General features: G+C 37.6%; 1 protein-coding gene across 2 annotated transcripts in view; it reads left to right on the top strand.

The window, feature by feature from the left end:
- Fhos (Formin homology 2 domain containing) overlaps positions 1-22,503 on the top strand; it is a 157,638-nt gene that overhangs the window by 50,713 nt on the left and 84,422 nt on the right. For both annotated transcript variants that reach the window (XM_034340353.2, XM_034340355.2), the window contains exon 3: positions 284-393. In XM_034340353.2, the coding sequence (XP_034196244.1) occupies positions 284-393 (110 nt within the window). The remainder of the gene's footprint in view (positions 1-283; positions 394-22,503) is intronic.

Below are 22,503 nucleotides of genomic sequence, written 5' to 3'. Positions count from 1 at the left end.
TGAACTGTTAACATTGAATGCGTGTACCTCCCTCCACTCTGTTTAAATTAAACGTAGAAGTTATTTAATTATATTAAAAATCACAGGAAATGTTTATTATATATTATAAAATATTATAAATTAAAAATCGGGGGTTGGAATAAATAATATTTTAATTTGAATTATTACTTGTATGTCATCAAATTACGTTAGAGTATTAAATAGAAAATTTGATGATTGAATTGCAAATATAAATAAAAAGAATATTTTTCAAGTGTTAATTTTCTTGCTATTTTTTTTGCAGCTCGATGACACGGCACTCCAGTTATACAAAGACGGCGATTATGGCGCTTACTTGGATCTCGAGGCCTCCATCAGTGAACAGCAAGAAGAATTCGAAGGCTTCCAGACAAAGTGAGTCTTATAAACAATCTTCTATCATTTGTAACATTCGACACATTTTGAATCATGACGTAGATATGATTTACTACCCTAGTTAAGTCGAAACAAGATCAATACTTTCACTAATCATGCGATTGACATTGAACACGATAGATTCATTGCGATAATCAATCATAAACAGTTGTAGAAGAATATTACGTTTAGTAATATATTAGTCATCAGTAACACAGAGGTACGTCTTGGTATTTTGATCCTATGGGATTCGACATACTTTATCTGTTCCGTGTTGGGACAACTGAATTGTACTGGGAACTGTTTCTGAGATATATGGTCGAACTTTAGGGGCATGGTCCTAAGTGAGTGTAAGGATGAAAAGGTATCACGTAAACGTAGGTAGAGTTAGGGTCCTTTCAAGTTATACGTTGAACTTGATTTGTCTTCTTGGGAAGACTGGTCTTCTGGGAAACTGGGAAAATACTATATAATTCAAATTACTTTATACAAGTGAAATATGGTTAGATGTACTCTGAAATGTTTGAAGATTTGCTATTAATTCTCTTTTAATTATAAATTTAATTATTAAAATTACATTCTGAAGGAATGTAAAACCAAGGAATGTTAAGCAATAAGGTCCTAAAGGATTAATTTATGAGCAGTAGTACTTATTTTTTAAATAAATTTTTTAAAATATTTTACTTATCATAAAGAAATTTCTGGGGAGTATAAAAAGAAGATTTATTCTATATTTTCAATTGAGTCTCTTTCTGATTTTACTACGATTATTGAAACACCTTTTATAAAGAAAAGAGAGAAATCATGAAAATATAATTTTTCTTTTCACAAAATCAGAAACTCTTCAGCAACGAGACAGGAAACCGATTTTATTTCAAAGTTCATACACGCTAAAACTGTATTCGTGTATCGGATTCGCGTTAAGGTTACACCTTGCTGCTCAATATCGAAACTTTGTCGGTTATCCGGCTGGAGAAGCATCGGATTTAGGTTCTCCTCTTTCAAGAATCCTCGGATCAAACGTGTTTCCAACGATTTTCCTTCTTCGAAACGCCCACCCGTGTCCTCTCACGTATGGCACAATAGTAGCTGGCAGGCGCGAAAAACTCATCGCGTTTATTGTGTACGGTTCTCGCGAGGGATTGACTTCCTCCTTGGTCTCTAGTCGATATGAATTACTCATTGGATGAAAATTACATCCTACGAGATGGTGTTCTCCTCGAGAACATAGTTAACGATCTTATGCAATCGTGAATCCTCTTCGACGTGTCGATGTGCAATAGGTGGCTCATAAATTTGAACTTTTTTATCATAAGAGGAGTACCATTCGTATGCAATCAGACTTTTAACGAAATAAAAAATGGCTATTAAACATTTATTTTCTATTCCTCTAATTTGTGAATTATAGCAATGATGTTGACTTAGGTAAAATATTTAATCAATTTTAATTTGAAAAAATTAATCATCACTTTTTGTTAATTAATGCCAAATATTGCCAAATAGTATTTACGTTTAAATACTGAAGCTTAATTTGAAGCTTAAAGCTCGATGAAAGTTGTGAATCACTGATACCTTAAAAATTTAATTTGAAAAAACTTATGGCCGAAATCTAATTTAAGAAAAACAAGAACTATCGATATTACAAAGTTTCCTTCAATGTAATAACGATCCCACTAGAAAGCCCTGTTCTTACCAAAATGTTTCCAACCCTCGCTTAATTTGGACCGCAACAATCGCGACATTCTTTCACAATCACCCTTAACATGCCGCGAACACCTGCTACACAAACACTTGAAATCGATGCGAGCGATGGTCGCAGGTGTAGGAGAATTGCCGAAATCCGCGTACAAGAAATAGGCAAATATTATCGGAATAAACAGTATCCAAGGTGGAAGAATTCCATGGAGGATGAACGGAGGGTGGGAGGCATCGTTGACGAAAGGCCAGAAAAGGGTGACAGGAGTGGAGGTTAAATAAATGTTTGTTCAAAGCAACTCGTTCCAATATTTGAAACGACGGAATTTTCACGAAACCGCAAAACGACGTCATATATTTACCACGCTGTTCCCCTTTTTCCATTCTCTTCGAGAACCTCCTGATACAACGACAGGATTTCATGTCTCTTTTTTTTTTCACCCTCGATGCCCATGTCCACCTACACGAGTCAGAGGGCGCGGTTCGTGACTCGTTCCCGTCGAAATGGAAACGCGTTCCATGGTTTTTCCGGCCGATATTGGCTCCGTGGATGAAATTTGTCGACCGACCGTGATGCTGTGTACACCGGGCTGGACACGTCCATAACCCTCGACCATTCCCATTTTCTTTCCGCCTTTCTGGCCTCGCGGAAACGACGAGAAGGAATTCAACTGATTCAACCCCTTTGGTATTCGACTCTTGATGCTATCGGACCCGCTGCCTTTCGAAGGTACCTGGAAGCTCGATTTAACCCTTTCAGTACATGATAAAATAAGAGAACGGTGAAAATCGATATGATTTATACTAATATTCCTTATAAATAATATAAAAATTTATTTATTTATATTGTATTCAGTGTTATTATATAAAATATTCGTGAATTTTGACGCTATTTTACATAACAAAGTGGTTAATTCATTAGAAAATTGAATTTAACGAGCAGAAACCGCGATAAATTTTAACATCACAATTACCGAACACGGTAATTATTTTAATTACATATAAGTAATTATGGGCTGTTTATATAAAAGCAGTGATATACATATATGGATCATTGGCGATTACTGACTAATGTGAACTAATGTGATGTATCCTCTATAAATTATATCATGCGAGAAGGTGTAGCTATAAATGTTCAATAATTACAGCGATTAAACGCTGATGCTCGTTCTAAAACGAACACGTTGAAACCACGGCAATAGCACGTAATTATTAATTAATAACGACCGAGGTACTCTGTAACTCTACGTTTACTTATTTCTTCGTGGTGATTAAACAATTGGACAGATTATAATTTAGTGGTGTATATCAGATTAAATTAATTTACAAAATAATTTTATTATATATACAGTGGGAAACACCTATTAAATATTAAATATTACAAATGTTAAATAGCTGATAGATTCAGATCAGTAAAAGTTAATACTCAAACTATTCTGTAAAATTTTTTAATCTAAAATTTTAGGAGAAAAATTTATAAACGAAATCTCTGATCCAACTGATTTCCAAATTCGTCAAAGCGAAAGATCTCCCTTGCCGCTTTTTCATCGCCACAACTCTCTCTTTCTTTCTCCGTCTACCGTTAAACGTTCAAGTTGTGGCGGTGCCGGAAACGCGTCGCTTTTAGGAGAAACTTTATGTCGATTCGAGCACGGTGGGTGGCAGCGGACAATTTGTTACCACGGAAAGTCCGGCTCTTTATGCGGGAAGGTTGGCGAATACACGTAGAAACCGAGCGGTGAATTAATTTTCGCGAAATACAGTGGCTATCACGAGCAGCTCGCACGGACGAGCATGGGTGGACAATACTCGAGGCATTACCGCTCGAAGACAAACGATTCGTAACCCACGCGAAAGCGGCGCGATTTTCTTACGCGATCCGGTCGCAAATTTTCCACGGTTGCACGGCTCGCTCGTTCGCACGTACCGCGATTCCGCAATTTCCGAAAGTGACTCACCTGGAAAATTTCCTCGAGAACGAGTGGGTTGAGATTCGACACGGGAACCGAGTCGAGCGTGGACGGCCCTGTAATTTCCCGTTTTAACCGAAGAGGAAAATTGGAAAAGAACCGGTCCCTCTAACTTCAGGGTTAACCAAGAGTTGTTTCATTCCGACGAATCATAATTGACAACGATTACTCGGCCTTCCATCAACCGTAGAATATTCACGGGAATCTGAAGATTCGTAGACTCGAAGTACAATCCCGAGAGTTTATCATCGGTTTCAAACAGTTTTCATCTGTCGCTTCTTCGGTACGCGACACGCGGGAATGGATTGTCGCGAATTCTGCCAGAAATCAAGGTGCAGAAAATTATGGTGATCAATCCCGCGTGAATTAAGAACGCGACGAGGCTGCCGCTCCGGGCGGAATCAAGGGAGAAGCAGAAAACTCGGGTCACGATGGGTTAATTAATTATATTTGTCTCGACGTGCAATCTAGCCACTCGAGTTTCTGTCTTCTGTCGTTTCAGATCATTAACTCATTAACAGATTAACGAACATGACCAAAGTTGCGGTTCAAGAAATTCTGCAGCTCGGTATATCAGACGTGAATATTAGTGTCACTTCCTACATAGAATTTGCCAAGGTGCGAAGACCATTTAAATTTGAATAATTGAATCTTACATAGAAAGATATGAAATCGGGATTAACGGAATCTTAAACAGAATTTCTTCGCCATTTCAATGGTCGGTGTGTTCAGCTGAAAGCATTTTCTCGATGGCCAGTCAGCTAATAAAGTTCGTGTCATCGCGTCTCGTTCTTCGTGTCTTACGTAACTCGTTTGAATGCACGTAGGTACCGGTACAACGTTGGGCCGCGTGTAATTATGATGGAAGCTATATATCCGTCGGTGTAACGGCCCTCCGTAAGGGGAAAGGGACAAGGATAGTGGGTACTCTCCCAGGAGTTCAATAACCAGCCACAATAAGTCGCTAAACGTTCGGTATAAACGACGCGATGAGTAATCAGCTTCCTACGTATCGGTCCCGAAGATCGTTTAGGTGTGTACACATGTCCTCGAGTTACGATACCTTATTCGTTATCGGCGAAGGGGCGAGAGGAGGGGAAATGTGCATCGGGTTATTGTTGCGTTTCAGGGGATTCTTATTGTGACGTTACGAGCAAATAGCTTTGAATAGCGAAATAAATAAGGCTGGTTGAAAGCTTTCATTGTGATACGTGATTTCATGTTCTAATCTAACGTATTAGTTATTATGGATATTAATAATTTGTTATTGCTTTGAACATTTATTAACGCATTGTTCTTGGTATAGTGGAATAAACAGAGGATACAAAATTTTAATTATCAAAGTAAAATTATTACAATTGATGATAATAGGCGAAGTTTAATTATAATAGGTGGGTTATTTTGAATTAATTTTATACAGGGTTTTGGGACCGGATCCTACTGTATAAACAAAACATTTCATGATAAGCAAAAATTATCCTTTCACAGTACACAGAAAGGAATTTTATTATCATGCATTAATTTTACAAATATTTACATGGAATGCATGAATAGAAATAATAAATAATAAGAAATAATAAAGAAAAAATTAAATGTACCGATAAGTGCGTTAGAATGCAGGATAGCATGATTTCTCTTTTAAATGGTCAATTAATTTCTGCATGCAGGAGAATATTATCCTCGTGTTAACTAACGAGCCATACCGAAAACTCGGTTTTCCCGAGTGGTTCATTCGAGGATTTGCATCGTCATTTTTACCGCATGCTAGCCGAAAGCTGTTTTGCATAATAATGGTTGCCCCTTGGTAGGACACGTAACCGCAACCTATACAAACCACGTTATAAACCACGCTAATAAATCGACTCATTAATGTCGTCGCGATATAACTGTGCACGTTGTCACGCTAACGTTATTAGCCACGTCATTCGAAGGACATAAAGCAATTCGTGTTATTATAAATGAATGTCGTGAAATTTATGCATTTCCTCTGTTAACGGCCTTAACCGTATCTCGTTGCTGTGATGTGTAATCGTGAAACAGACGAATGGTCTCAAGCTTTGTCAACTTGTAAGGGAAAAGCGCATCTGTTATTCATTGATTTGGATGAAAGTTTATAGATTTATAGAAAATTTAAAGACGAGAATAATCATATGGTTCAGTTATACTTAATCGTTTTTTAAGACAGGGTTGTTCGAAGGTTTGCCCTCGGGGTAACCTCTTATCATCCCGGGCAATTTTTCTCCACCCTCCCTACTTTTTCACTCCACTAAACCATAGGAAAATGTCCTTCGCTATACTTATCGGAAAGGGTTAGGGTACCATGGAGTCTCCAAGTTTCAGAACACTATATGGGCAATTTTTGGTAGGATGATATAACTTAAATTGAGCTAGAAAAAATAATATTTTCCAATTCTCCGTCCACTTATTAATCTTCATCGAAACTACCAGCTATCAGATAGTGTAGTATCTCTTCAGCCACCCATGTGCTCACGTTATTCCCTCGAAGAAAAAGGATCATACTCGTAATGCTCGCTTCTCAACTACTTGATATTTACTTTTTCCGACAGTGATTTTCTACGATCCAACGAGGGGAACGATTTCACGCTTATGCGTTCGGCTAATCGCGTGCCAGCTCTACGTTCGAAAGATGAAAAATGAAAGAAGAAATAACGCTTGTAAGTAGATACTTACGAGGCAGCAATTTACAAATTATATTCATAAGCATTTATTGGGACCGTGATCCCCATTACTGTAAACACTGTGATCAAGCCGTTGAGAAATGGCGATTTCCGGCTTTCGTGAATACTGAACCTCGGCGTCTTGGGACAAAGATTTAGCCCTTGTAAAACGGATCGTTCGACTATTGTTCGTACGGCTCATTAGCCGGATAGTTTACGGTGATGTACAGCGTGTTTCGCGGAAGTGGAACGAAGCAAAGTGGACGGCAAACGGTTTTAACGAGCGGATCGAATCGTTCGATACGGTCCTCCTGCTGTTGCCTCGACGGACGAGGCAACAACGATCCCCCGGCGAACCGACTCGTTTGACACGGAGTTTGTCGCGAGAAAAATGGACATCCTCGAGTGTTGACTGGTGCGATTGTTTCTACACGATTACCTGACTGTCCTCTCTGGCCCGTTTCTTTGTTCGTCGATCGGGGAAACGGAGTTTACAAATTGAGCCCATAAGCGATGGTAAACGGGCCGGAAACGCGAGTTACGATCGGATAACGGCAACAACGAGACAATAGAAACGTTGACGGGGAAATGGACTCGTAATAATTGTGTTTATCCAATTGATTCTCTGTTCTATATTTCGTATAGATTATTCGTTTGATATAAAGTTAGTTACAAAATTAAATGGGACACTATTAGCGTAATTACGTAAAGGCCGATGTAGGCCTACCCCTTCTCTTAAATGTGTTGTAGCCCCCTATCATTTAAAAAATTGACAAATTCTAAACTTCTGTAGTTCTAAAATTCGAAAGTTTTATAGTTCTAAAATTTCCAACCTCAGAAATTCTAATATTCTAATATTCTAATGTTCTAATATTCCAATATTCCAATGTTCCAATATTTTAATATTCTAATGTTCTAATGGTCTAATGTTCTAATGTTCTAATATTCTAATGTTTTAATATCCTAATGTTCTAATGTTCTAATATTCTAATGTTTTAATATCTTAATGTTCTAATGTTCTAATATTCTAGTATAAATTTGCTTAGACCAAAGAATGTTTAGATAATCAAAATTCTAATGAAACAATAATATTAAATTTACATTGCCTGAGGTAAATTCTATTCTTAAACGAGGAACACGTGAATCATCACTGTTCGAGTAACACGAGTGGCAAAACTCATTAGTATAATCGACTTTAACCTTCTTCTGGGAACACGTTCACCGATAGGAAAACCGCGGACCCCGCCAGGATATCCGGGGTCGAATAACTTGTCTAAAGAATTCTCTCCGGTGAAATTAAAGGCCACCGTTTCGCATGGCGATAATTCTTCGCGTAAATGTACGAGGGAGTGAAAAAAATTCCAAGACAACAGCCCATTTTCACTATGATCGCTTTCACCTTTATTACCGTGGAATTTCGTACCTTCAATTAACGCATTCTTTACTGCGTTAGAAGATTTCAACGAGGTCTGAATAAATAGCAAGGTTTTCTATTCTTTTGTGATACCCTTATATTAGATTAACAAGTCAACCAGAAATTGATACTCCATTGGCTTTCGATTTACAGTAGAATTCCGGTTGTAGTAACTCGATAATTCTTTCAATCGAATCAAAAGGAGAATTCAATTTCAAACCCTTCGTTTTTATTTCGACAAAACAACCTGGAAGCTTGTTCGGCTGACTGAAAGCAACGAAAATCCGATCGTTTAACAGAGGAAGAGGCTGCTGTTTCGCAGCAGCTGCTGACGATAGTTCATCCCGTTAAATCTTCTCCAAGTGGCGCGGGAACAAAGCAAGAAAGAAAGAGAAATCCCCCACGGCCATCGGAGTATCAGTTACGCAAGTGGCAGCTGCCTCTTGTATAAGATGTTAATGTTCTTTCAATTGGCCGTGAATGTTGCCCTTCGCTATGCGCGTTATCCATTTTACCAACACCTTTCACGATTACCTTCTCTAAATCGTTTTCATTAGTTGCTATCACGTTTTCATCTACACTTGGCTGCGATCTAAGTTTCTTTTATCTAAGGGGAGGAAATTGTTGAGTATTTGCCTTGAATTTTAAGGCAATCTAGGAAAAGTTAAAAAAACGTCTGATAATATCAACAATCAGTTAATTACTAGAAGTGGGGATTATTATCTAACCCACTAATTTAATTAAATAATTATACTATTTTTGATTTGATATCGAGCAAAAGAGAATTTGAAAAATCAATAGAAAAAGAAAGGTATTGCTTTAGTAAATCGTGTTCTTTTATTAGAAATAAAGAGGAGCAATCGGTTTACAGGAAATGTTTTTTCGTTCGCAGCATTCCGTGCTTTTCTTGTTTGAAAATCGAAGACTTCCGAATAGTTATCGGCCCGGCTCGGAATAAATCGCATAACTGGGTTCAATCTATTCCCAGGCCATCGGGTGGTCGCCTGTGCCGGGCGTTTCTCGTTTCGTTTTATAAATATCTATCCACGTTTCCAACGGTGAACAAGCGAGCCCAGTAACAATGAGTCAACCTATCTCAGTTTTTCTTACCAGTCATTATTAGAAATAAATGACTGACGAAGAATCCTTGAAATTTTATTTAATATTCGCAAGTATGATATTAAGCGATGTTTGATTGCACAATATTCGACAATTGTTTATATTTTAATCCCTGTTGCATTATTCATCTAAATACAATTTTTCCGGAAATGAAGGTGAATTTTCAGCATGTCACTGTATTGGTATAAAAGTGCAGCAATTACTAAGAAATGATAAATGAAAATTTCTTTAAAAATGCAGATCTCAAAAGGGCAGAAAGGCAGAGGGAGACTTTCGTTTACGAAGTGTGAATTGGATACAATCTCTTCTCTCTTACCTTATGCTCTATTCATCCCCCTTTTAAAGGGATAAATAACAAAAAAGAAAAAGATTAAACGGATCAGAGTGTCGTTACTTGTCGTTGGAAAACCATAAAAAGGGTGAAATTTGTTTTCCACAAAAGGGGATGTTTCGGTACGATTGAAAACGAGACGAGTTAAGGGATCGTAAGCAGGGAAAAAAAGATGGGAAGGTAAACGCGTCGAGAGGGATGAAAAATCAGAGTAACTGTAACCGTGAATGTTCTCTTTGTTTAAGACAATTTAATAGAAGATGGATGTGAATCAGCAAGCTTTAGAATGGCGGGTGAGATGAAATTATGGCGGAGGGTGAGACCGTGAAGCGTAACTATAGGGTAGTTCGCGACTAATAAAACACTTCGCGGCGAGGGAAAAGTAAACAGAGTGCTTTGCGCTAATGAGAAATGTTTGAAATGAGACGTTTTAAAAGGATACCATGAAAGTTGCACCATTCATTTTTTTTCCTTCCTGCGTTTCTTCTCGTAACGTCAAAGAATTTGCATCCATTTACCACAGGAAGTAGGATGTATCCAGCTACTGGATATATTTCTTCATGCTAAAAAATGTGCACGATCGAAGTTAGAAATATAGTTACTAATTTTAAATGAACCCTTTGCTCCAGAAAAATCATTCTTTTTTTATCATTTGAAATTGAACTTATTCTAAACACAAAAAATCAAAAAAAAATCGATAAACTTCCGTAAAGAAAAGAATTCCTCTGCAGGAGTTCTCCAGTTCTTTTCGAATTATTTAACAACATGACACCGTAAATCGTTCGCTTATCGTAACTTCGTAACAACGAGCTACAACAGCCAGTTCACGAGATACCACTAGCCTCGGGGAACGATCAAATTTTGAAAGTCGAAGCCTTTGGAATAAAAAAAGAAAAACAAAAGGAAGAATTTTCCCGATATCGAGAAAAAACTTTGTCGTAGGAGATGAGCAAAAAACAAGCCGGATGAGTTCTCTCTCTTTCGAGCGTGTTCTCGCCTCGGGCCGGTTAGATAAGTTTTTACAAAGTACCATGGGATTGCGTATCGGCTTCTATACACTTTGCTCTTATCCAGGAAATCCTGCAGAATTTCTATACCCTTCTCAGCTGGTCTTATACGTTCCCTCGATAATTTTCTTATTTTAATTAACCCCTTGGGATAGTTACCCCCAGCGTTTGTTCCTTCGTCAGCCTTTGAATACGTTGCAATCGGAAATGCAGGGTTGATGAGGGTGAGTTTGTTTAACGCAAAGATTCCACAAGCTTTGTCTGTACAAAGCGACTCGTTTGAACGAAGAAACGAAAAGCTGATTCGATTTTGAGTGTCTTGTGATCATCTGATTTTTAGAATAATAGATGATGCAGGGTTGCGTTTCAAGTTTCTCGGGTCCTAGACTTACCCCTTCTAGGTGAATTATTTCCGGCTCTTGTATATTTTTCTTAATGATAAATGATGGTTGTTTGCGATTTGCAATGTTGCAAATTTGAAAAGTTAAAAACTTTAAACTTCGATAAGAAAAATATGTGAAATTGATATGGAAGGCGGGATGATAGCTTCTTCGGGCGGAGGAACCATGTCATCGCGTTTAATCGACGATCGGCAATCGGCGGTAACTCAACCGGTCGGCCAGCAATTTATATCCGCCCTGTACGCCACGGGTAACGTCTGATCGCGTTCGAGTCGATCGTAAATTTAATTGTGTAACGAGCCAACGGCTGATCCACAGTCTTCTCCTCTTCCTCTGCTTTGTGCCTGTGTCGGGAGGTTTCTGGTCTCGATCAAGCTCATCCCGGTACGCGCGGTAACAGCTCGTAATTACCGGCCAACGCGGCGAGCCATTGATCCCAGGGACCATTTGTTTCCACGAGTGTACTTTTAGATTCGAAAGCCTCTCGACCTTCAGAACTCGCGAACACACGAGCATGCCTCTGGTTGTCCGGCGATCGGAAACTTCTTCCATCCGTACCGTGTCCCCGACCCGATTAACTCACGCCGTCCCGCTTCCTTGCGTACTCACCATCGTCTAATTGCCTCAACTTTTTCCAACGACCTAGCTTGCTGGAAAAAAGTCGAGAAAGTCGAACTTGCCTTCCTTGATTAAACGCTTACGTTACGTTGGACTAACCCGAGCACGGTCCGCGCTATTTGCCCCGAAGTAATTCTGATACCTCGACGTTGTCTTAGGAATTAACCCCCAATTATGTTTCCTTTGAATTTTGAATCCTCGTCTACTTTCGAATTCGATAGGCCTCGAATAATCTAAAGGATCACCGAGTGTACCGTTTCTATCATTATTACCTATCGATCAAATGCAAATCAGCTACCTGCATGGTGAACCTTTCGCAGCTTTTTCACCATGAATTGGGAACGCATCGGTGAACATAATATTCCACGTGTTCGGCGAGGTTGGTCGGGGGGCGTTAATATTCATCGAACACGTACGCAACGATCGTTCGGAGGGCACGATTTGTTCCGGCGACGAATGTCACGAGCGATCGCGAGACGAGAAGTACTGTTCGCGAATGCATAAGGCACGTTCATGCTAACGAGGAAGAATCCGCAAGCAGACAGACCAGAGAGAGGCGGTCGGATCGTAAGTCACGACTCGCCAGACGACTGGTCTCGGCAAAAGGGTTTACGAGACGAGGCTAGGCTGAGCCAGTTAGTTCCAGCTGGCCAGTAAAGGGCGTAGTTATGGTCTGTTTAGTAAGAGCGTGATTTTTACCTGGATTACACCATCGTACAAATTTTCGGTATTCGTGAAAAGCTGCGTCAAAAAAATGTTAGTGTTTTAAAGAACGAGTAGAGAACAGATAAAGAATTGGAGCGACGGAAAGTGAAGCAAGTTAAAAGCGCATCATCCGAGCGGAGATCGTAAAGCTTCAAAGGCGGAGCTTTATGAAGCAACTTTCGAAAGAGTGTCCAATATACAAAATCGACGTTAAAGTCCGTCGACGAGTGTGCTCGATGCAGAGCACACCGATTTCAAACTTTTCGACAAATCCGAACCCGACTGACGAACTTTCCGCGACAGTTCAAGTTCTGGCAACGACCTTTCACCTCTCGAGCGATGGCGAAGTTAAAAGGACACTCGTTTCAAATAAACTGAACCGTCTACTGATTTTTGGAACGACTCAGCTGTCACGTCAAAGAATTAAAAGTTAACGTCCGTTAGGAAAATGGCAAATTTTTTAATAAATTCTTGATGAAGATAAGAGTTTTCTACGATATGGAATTGGAATTTGTGAAATTTATTTTATTATCCATTTGAAAGGATTTTCGTTCAAATGCATTCGATTTTGTATGCATTTAATGTACTAAACGCACCAACCGCAGAGAGCACAGTGATTTAATTCGAAAGTAATGATGATGCTTTCGTTTACCATTACCACTGATAGTATAAGAAACACGTAACAGCATCAAATTGGATTAAATTAAACAGATAGTAGACCGTGACCTGTAATTATGCAACGGTCTCAGGTGCATAATTGAATTGCATCGTTTGTTACTGGTAGCGATACAACAGCCCTTAAGACGTCGATTACGTGATCATGGTCAATTTAAATTGATACGTGTGCAACTTTATACCTCTACAGGATCGTGTGAAATAATTAAACATATGGTAATACGAATCCTCTATACTCTATACTATCCGTGGTAAAGTTATAAAGTGTCTTTATATTTCATTAAAAATATCATGAAAATGGAGATATATTTTCATATTTTTATGGAAATTAAAAATTACGTGGAACTGATATTCGGTGATATATGGTTTCTGGAAGGATTCATCTCGTCAATTCGTTAATTAAACTTCAATGAACAATGAAATGAAAGCTGTATGAATTCTGTGCTGATTAAATCACAATTAATTCGTAATAATCTAGAGAACTGATTTGATTTGAGCAGAATTTCCATTAGTTGAATGAACATTGTTTCGATATGAATACATTATATACATTTGCGCTGAATAAAAATCGCAGTACACTTTAGAATCTGGAATTTATGTCAGAATGTAATTATTGAATATATGTAAATAGAAAGAAGCTTTAATTATCATTAATGAATTGGATAGGATTTTAAACAAATCATTGCTCAGACTTGTTATCATTCATCGTGCAAAATACAAATGAAAGACTACGTTCCTTTAGATATTTTAACAATTTCAATAAGTTTTTGAAAAGTTCTAATGAGGTTTTTTTAATGAAATTTTAGAATGGGTCCTTATGATGTTTTTGGTAATAAGAGAAGTTTTAGTCTAAATATATTTTCAACTCAGTTCTTGTCAAGTTTTCAAATAATTTCAAAATGATCATAATAATTTGATCACTGAAAGTACACAGCTATCCACTGAGATTCAAGCTTCGTTGACGAGTGTAGAATTGGTCGGCATGCTGTCGTGGGTAACGTTATAATCCTCGAGAGCAATTTTCCACCGAAAAAGGACATGCCAGAGGCAAGAAGAGACTAGGTCACAACGAGTTCCGGCCGGTGTGCCTTTAATCCCCGGAATCCTTTGCGAAGTCGCAGAGCCACGGATACCTGGCCTAAAGCTTGTCCCGCTACGAGGTTAAAGATATTTCATTCGAGTCTGCCGTGACACTCGTTCCTCTGGTTTTTCCTCGTTCCCCATTAAACGGCTACGTTTACAAGAGTTTCTACGGGTGTTTGCTGCACTCGAGAATCCGCGTATATACATATACTCTTCGCACCGAAGTCGGAATAATGAAACATGCTTGACTGTTCCTACTGTCTGGTGACTAGATTTCTGTTTCCTATTTTACCGTTTGAAATATTTCTGTATTTCTATATGTATTTCTCTGTTTATCTATTCCTCCATTTCTCTATTTCTATATTTTTGAATTCCTAAATTCCTAAATTTCTGAACTTCTAAATTTCTAAATTTCTAAACTCCTCAATTTCTATATTTCTAAATTCCTAAATTTCTAAATTCTCAAATTCCCAAACTTCTAAATGTTTAAATTTTTGAATTCCTAAATTACCAAACTCCTAAACTTCTAAATTCCTAAATTTCTGTATTCCTATATCATTTCTATATTTCTGTATTTCAAAATAATGGAATATTTCAGGTACATTTTACAATCCTCCTCAAAATTTCTCTTACCAATCGTCATATTTATTGCAGATAGAATACTTCTACAAAATACGACTGCAAGACGTTGAAAAATATTATGCACCATAGACACTCGTGTTCGTTCCGTTTCACTACATACCCTTAGGGGAACATTTTTTAGTAGTGGTTTCAACAACGGTGATCCTCGTCCCTTGATTGTTAGAAGGAAAGATTACACGGACTGCCTGAAGCCACTTAGAGTTGGTCGGGCATTTTTAATTAGTTTAATTTTCAGCCCTTTAATTGGTACAAGAGCACGGAGTTGTTCTAGAAAATTCTGAAAGTTTGTAGTCCTTCTCTGGTAGGGACGAGTGGCCTACCATGGTTTTACACCAACTTGCCGACTATCTTCGCGTTCTTCTCATTCTTCTCTTTACTTGCTGTTCTTGGTTGCCTTTATTTCATCCTTGCTGGCGGTTTTCCGCGTTTAAAAATTTATGTAACGTTAGGAACTTTCCACGGCTTGGATAGCCGTAATTTAAAAACTTTTCACGTGTCGATGAAATTAAACAGAGGTATCCTCACGAACGGAAAACAGAAGGATTTCGAAGTGTTCTTTACATTTCACTTTACGTTTCAATATTTGTTTCGCCATCTCTGACACAAGATAGACGTAGATAAAAATCAGGATGCAAATCAAGCCGGAATCCGATTACTCCGAACTTTCTAATTTTCTCGGCTGAGAAGACAAAAGAGAAACGATAAAGTTAAAGAACGAGAGAGGTTGGCAGAAGGCAAAAGAGAATGAAGTTAGCAAAACGAGGCGAGTACTGGTGGGTACGCCTTGAAAAGGCGTGGAAGAGGCAGGGTTCAAGTTAGATGAATGGAAATGCTTGAGAGGCGAGGCGTGAATCGTTCGGATTCAATTCGATTCGAAAGTATTCTGCCGCGTTTTCATTCTCGATTTAACATAATCTCTCTGTGAGACGAACCGATAAAATCGAGAGGGTCAATCGTGGAAAAGAGACAGCTTGGTTGCTGAAGTTTCGAGCAATCGGTTCCAAACTATGTAGTTCGAGATAATCACGCGAGGAACTACTTGTAAAGTAGTTCAGTTGAGCTTCCAACGCTTTTGATACTAAAGGTTGAACGAAAAAGCAAAAGCTTGAATTTCATCGAGCGATTAGCCAAAATTTCTGTTTAATTGAGACTGAAGAAAATTATGTACCTTGCGCTCGAAGAGCAAACTAGTTGAAACTATTATTGACTGTAGTTAACATGGTTGAAATTTGTAATAATGTTACATGGTAAAATTGCTGAAAACTACATTTCGAAATGTTGTATTTGTAATATAAAAAAATTGATGGAAATTCAATGAGAAAAGGTGTAACAAAGCTGTATATAACTCTGTAAGTAGCAAATTAAATTTTCGACTATTTTTAATTTCTCGGGCTCTTATTCATTAATCGAGGAGCAAATTCTTATGAAAATAAGGTAGCTACGTTGGCACTGCATTCGTGTATGAAAATTAAATTTGTCAGCCTTGTTTGCTAATTATAACCCCGGCAATTTTTTAAATAATCTGGAATATATCCCCTTTTTAATAGAAAAATAATTAAACAAATTCATGCACTAGTTTTTTAAAAATAATTTCTTGAAAAAGTTCTTGTATACCCTGAAGTTAATCTGCTATCATAAATCTATTTAATATTCAAACAACAAGTTTTAAAAAGAATTCTTCTGCAATGTTATCATAAAATCCATAAAATTCCAAAAATATATAATATTAAGTATCCTCTTTTTTTTCACTGACTACGTAAAGTACCTGTTTTTCTTTTATCTTCCAACCCTCCTCGTTGTTCATCAACATAAAGGCTGGCAATTATTTCAGAGATGCAACAGCCTGTCGCGTAAAATTTATTTTAACAAAACTTTCCACGGTTTCCGTCCGTTTGACGCTGTCCCTGCGTTCCAATTTCGTTGGACACAATATGCGGCCGCCGCGGGTTTTAATTAAATGTGCGACACTTGTCGGTGGATGCAACTGCGATCCCCTCTGTCTTCCCATAGTTTAGTCAAGCTTCCGTGTTGAAAAAGAGAAGTTCGTTTTATTTTCTTTCGCTATGGTTGACACTTCAGAAAGTCCTTTTCCGAAATGCTTCCGGAAAAGCTTGCACACTCGTATGGAATGTACCTACATACTTTCTGTGTAATGTACAATAATCTCCCTCTACTTTTTCCTCTTACATTCTACTCGTTTTTAGAACCGTTTTCAGTGTTGTTTCTCGTTTTTTTTCTGAGAGGTGGATTTGAAGGAATAATATTTTTACTGCAAATTGGGGGGTATTGACATTCGAAGGGTGAATAGAATAGAAAAAAATAATATTAATATTAACAATAAAGTGTTAATATGCTTCCAAAAACCAATTTGAAACTATAATTAAAATATTTAAAAAAAGAATAATAGTTAGAAGATAGTAATTAAACTTGAAGAAAACTTGAATATTAATTTTTTTATCGCAAAAATACTATAATTATTAATTTTAATACTTTTCGCCCTCTTTCAAGCCAACTTTTGTATTCATCCCTGGCTTCCCTGGACTACTCGTTATTTCTCCCTCTTTCCTGCAGCTCTTTTTTATCTGTCTGAATTCATCTGTTTTTCTTTCATTTTACATTTTCGTCCCAGCTTTTTCTATTCGTTCCGCCCTTTCCCGACATTAAGCACGGAAAGATTCTCTGCATTTCTATCGGTTTTCGGAGACCGTTCTTCGGATTTATTCTTTAATCGCTCGTTCGGTGTTTGACGATGAACGAGGCGGGACGAAAGGGGTTTGATATCGATGTTCCTGTTAACGCGCTTGCGAAGAGGAAAATTGAGAATTTAATTGTGATTGAGGGGGATGATGGGAAATTTCAAGCCTGGTTGGAAATATGAATTAACTTTCGATTGTACGTACTGTTGGTTCTTTGACGATGGAAGATTGAAAATTTCTTTTCACTTCTTTTATTTCTTTAATATCGTTCACCATATATTTTTCTGTGTTTGGAAGTCATTTATAATTTGATCTAAATTTCTGTGTAATTCGTTTCAAATTCAAGAAATTGAAATTCAAGAAATTGGTTTCGGGTATTGGAAAGACGCTTTCGTTTCCTCCCATCTTCTCCTGTGTGTACCAATTTAATATTCAACGACTACTTGAAGTCAGGTACCAATAAGTTCTCCGAATAATACCTTCCCTCGTGTTCGACTGTGTACAATTCAAATCTCTGTAGTTTGCTCGAACAGTTGCTTCAACTTCTTACATGATTGTTCGCTTATACCCGCGCTAACAGATCACTGCTGAAGCCATAGTGCAACTATTTCGGGCATCTGCATGGAATTCGTAATGGAACATAGAAATGCAGTTATTGAAGTTAATTATTTTGTGGTTTAATAGTGTTATTAATTTACAAAATTTTTGTATGCATTGTGTTACAGTTATATTTCAAAAGAATTTTAGAAAAAAGTACTGTTAAAGGTGAGAATTTTATTTATCACACCTCCGGTTTGTAATTTATTTAATTAATATTTGTACAAAAGATGCATATAACGTTTAAAGTTTCAATTTGAAATCTACGAACAGTGAAATTAAATTTTTGTTTCAATTCTTTGATGGTTATGCTGTTAATTATTAAACTTCTCCAGTGGAATCTGTGATAAAAAATTTGTTAAGAAGTTCTGCAGCAGCTGGAGTCTGGTAAAATCGCGTTTATACCTTAATTCACTGCAACAAAAGAGAAGATAAACGAGTGACAGTATGAAGAGAACGCACGGAACAATATGAAACACCTTCGCTAGCGACAGTAATTAATTTGATTCAGTGAAGATTTCGAGAACAAGAACGTAGCTGCAGTTACGAGTAAAAAACCACAGAGAACACGATTTAAACCATGTGGTTTTTGCGGTGTTTTGGTGTCAGTTATGTGCACACGCGTGTCGAGTCCAATGTAAATTCCAGGAAAGAAGCTGCTACTTGGAACAGAGATTTCATTGTGCAAATTAGAGACATGGGACAACGTAGGAAATGGAGGAAAAGGAGAGAAAAAAGTTCGACAGTGGAAAAGAAACTGACAACAAGAGCCACGTATGAATAAATTGTACAAAGCTAAACAGAATAAGAAAGAGACATGCAGATAATTAGAAATACTCGTGATAAATACTTGGAATTATAAATAATACAAATAATGAAAATAATACATAAAATTCTTTAAAAAATAAAAATACTATTTAATTAGCGAATTAAAGGGAGGTCAAAAAATATTGACATCTGCTTTTACAGATTAAATATTAATTTTAATCTACGAACGAAGTTTATGGATCGAGAAAGCCTTAGAAGATTTAATAGCCCAGGGCCCTAGAAATTTTAATTCGGTTCTGATATTGTCTGATGAGGCTGAATAATTTCACAATGTGATAGCAAAAATGTTGTTACTTATCGTTACATTAATATCCTAGGACTACTAGCGAGTGATTTCACGAGTGTTTCAGAATTATTTTCTCGACGCGTCAACGCGAATGTTACTAATACGAAAGCGACGTCGTATGACCGATATTCTTGCATATCGTTCAGGTTCCCAAGGGAAATCTTGGCATTCCGACGATCCGTATTACTGACAAGTTCTAAGTCGCTTTCTCTCATCGTCCCTACTTTCCTGACCCTCCTGACGCGGATATTTTTCTCTCCTCCCCTGTCGCCTACGTCCGCGGAATTCATTCCCGTGAAATCCTTTCGAGGAGAGGATTTTCGTCAGAGAAGATGAAGAACAGTTGCGACGAAAAAAGGACACCACCGAAAGATTCTTATTTATATTCATTTCAAGTTTAGAAAAGTGTCCTCGATCGGTTAATACATGCTGAGGGTTTTCGTAGAGAAAATTATTTATATTAATTACAATATTTCATTATACTTATTAACCATAATTTTAATTATTTAATACGAATATTTCTAATTAGGTAAATCAGGGAATTTTTAATAATATAGATAATGGATTCCTATAGAAATTCAAGTGTCACCCCCATAGTGGTGCTAGGACCACGAAAAATTTGATCATTTTTAGACTGTGTAATATTGTCTTTCTCCAGGATGGTAGACTTTTATTCTATCAGACTTTATTTTCGATTTACTGTGACTTTTCTGTTGTACTCTAGGGGTGAGTTTGAAGAATCCCAGCATAGAAATATAAAAGATGAGTTGACGTTTGGCTTGTTTTATGGTTTCACTTAAAATGAGCTTTCACGAACAAACGAATAGAGTGATAAAGAGGTGGTACAAAGCGTCACCTGGAAGTTGCAGTAACTTATAGAGGGTTAGGAAGGTCTTTGGTTCTAACGTTTTATTTCACCAGATCCTCCATCCACCTCCTTATTTCATCTTCCTCTGTCTCGTTAAATTGAAATATAACACCCTCTTGATCTATGTTGAATCCTTTTTCTTTATTTCTTAATATCATTTTATCTACAGATCAAAGTTCAATTTCACTTTGATTCTTCATTATTGTCCCATGGTTTGTCAATAATTTCATGCGTTATGTCTCAACCATAATTGTCCCATAGAGGAGTAAAAAAAATATTTTTAAGTCCAATATATTTCATTTTTATTTACTCTCGATTTTTTCTGAAATTTCAAAAATATTAAAAGAAACCTTTTAATTTTTTCATAAAGGAATCAACTGACCATTTTGATCCTCTAGTTGCATTACTGAATATACATACAAATACATGATACATATCGCGTCAAAATGACTTTACATTTTATATACAACTATTAAGCACATAAAACAACGCATGGTCTTTGTTTGAGTTACAATGTACTACGTTGTACCATGAAATTGCTCCGATGTTCGTTCCTGCCCTAAGGTAACACTTTCTATGCACTGCCATTAATCCAGGCAATTATTTCTGTCCGTCATCATCGGTGTAGTTACAAGTGGTACCGTTAGATCGGGAACGGTGGTACAGCCTCAAGTTTCGAGTTACAGCACGCAATAGACATTTTCACGGTTACTCCCGCGCTACGAACACTCATTACTCGTACACCTGCAAGAACAACCAGATTTCGCGGCTCGACCACGCTGTTGGCGTAACAAATTAGATCGTTACACGGTGTTACAGTCCTGCTTGGAATTCAATCGGGATACCATTTCCTGCACTTCCCCCGCCCCTCCTACCTCTATTGATCCGGATCCGAGCGTGTCGATGCCTGGTTCGCCACGATAATTCATCGACATTACCATTCGGCGACGATATATTGGCCGAGTACCGTCTCCATCGATCTTCAGCCCCGTTTTACCAATGTAATTTATGCATTTCATAATTTCTGGTGGTTAGGAACACGCGTTACTCGTTGACGAATTTATATCATCTGAACCCTTTTTTGAAGCGTCTAAGATTTGGTGCAAGAAAGAAATTGAAAAATTACAAATTTCATATTCCAATCATTTCTGACGTAGAAGTTTCTTTTTGTAGCTTAGTATTGGTATTTCTTACAAAAAGTATAAATTTATTTTATTACGAAATCATAGTAATATGACTAAGAGTAATTTAGAAAAGAATAATATAATATAGTTATTAAATATTGTAAAATTTAATATAAAAGTAAGAAGTATGAATAATAACATAAATATCGATTCAAATTTTCTCGGCTAAAAATTTACACGCAAGTGAAGGAAGGGTACAGAATCTATATATCGGTGTTCACCTCTCCTATATTGTTAGTTCAAAGATATTAATAGTTGAATTATTATTTTGATGGGTCAGACCAAGTTGAAAAACAGATAGAGTAGACTTTGGTAATGACCGGTTAAGATTTCTTTAAAACTACCAGTAATTAGGGAAAAGTTTGCTAATTGCGGCTATAAAGTTTCTAGTACCAATATACAGTGATCGATAGGCCAAGTCGTGAAGGATGAACCATTTCTCTTAGTTTTCCAGATTCAAGCCTCTTTAAAACTATTTCGAACTTTATACATTAGTATGGTCACTATTAAGTTGAAAGGCGATTTTTTCACCAATTTAATCATGAATCATGCAAGGTATCTTTATACAAACACAAATATACTTGAATTCTTTTAATTACTATACATATTGATACAAATTTTCATATATTACATAAATTTTGATATACAAAGTCGTTCATCCATTAGTAGATCTCAGTCACACTCTACTAAAGTCCAAAAAGTCCAATTTTAAAATTCTAAATGCATCAAACAATAAAAAAAAAAAAATCGAGCAGTCGTTTCCATACTTCTCCGCATCCTTTTCTCAATTCCCTAGGGCTTCTGAAGTCCCCTTATTCCCTGTTTCTCAGTGCCCGTACATCACCCAGCTCGCGACTCCCCTTCCGCGGCGTGCGTTTGCCATAAATCAGCCAAGCTGTTTATCCCGACGATGCCCGCGACTTTTATCTCTCCCTTATCCTACGATCTCGATCTTATCGTGGCGTACGCGCAAAAGTCCGAGCGTCGCTTAAATACCCCCTTGGACCACGTACGTGGGTACACTGGTATGCGTGTGTGTGTTTGTATCAGCTGAATAAAAAGAAGGTAGCACGCACGGCGAGCATGCCGGAAGCGAGCTGCGCCAACGTCCGAGGCAGACCTCCGCGATCGATATCAGATCCTCGAGATAATCGGCAATTAAGCTTGCGAAAGGACTGTACACCGTGGCGGTGGGTCGTTAGGCTGACCCAAGCGTGGCAGCCAAGGGATTCTGGGAACACAGACCAACGACACGTCTTCATTAGCCTTTCATGAACGCCACTCTCACCCCTTGTACCCTTCTATCACCGTTT

This window comes from Osmia lignaria, chromosome 10 (genome assembly GCF_051020975.1).
Source record: "Osmia lignaria lignaria isolate PbOS001 chromosome 10, iyOsmLign1, whole genome shotgun sequence".
Classification (NCBI taxonomy): Eukaryota; Metazoa; Arthropoda; class Insecta; order Hymenoptera; family Megachilidae; genus Osmia; species Osmia lignaria.
The sequence above is the reverse complement of the archived record's forward strand: the minus strand, read 5'-3'. Positions and strand labels throughout refer to the sequence as shown.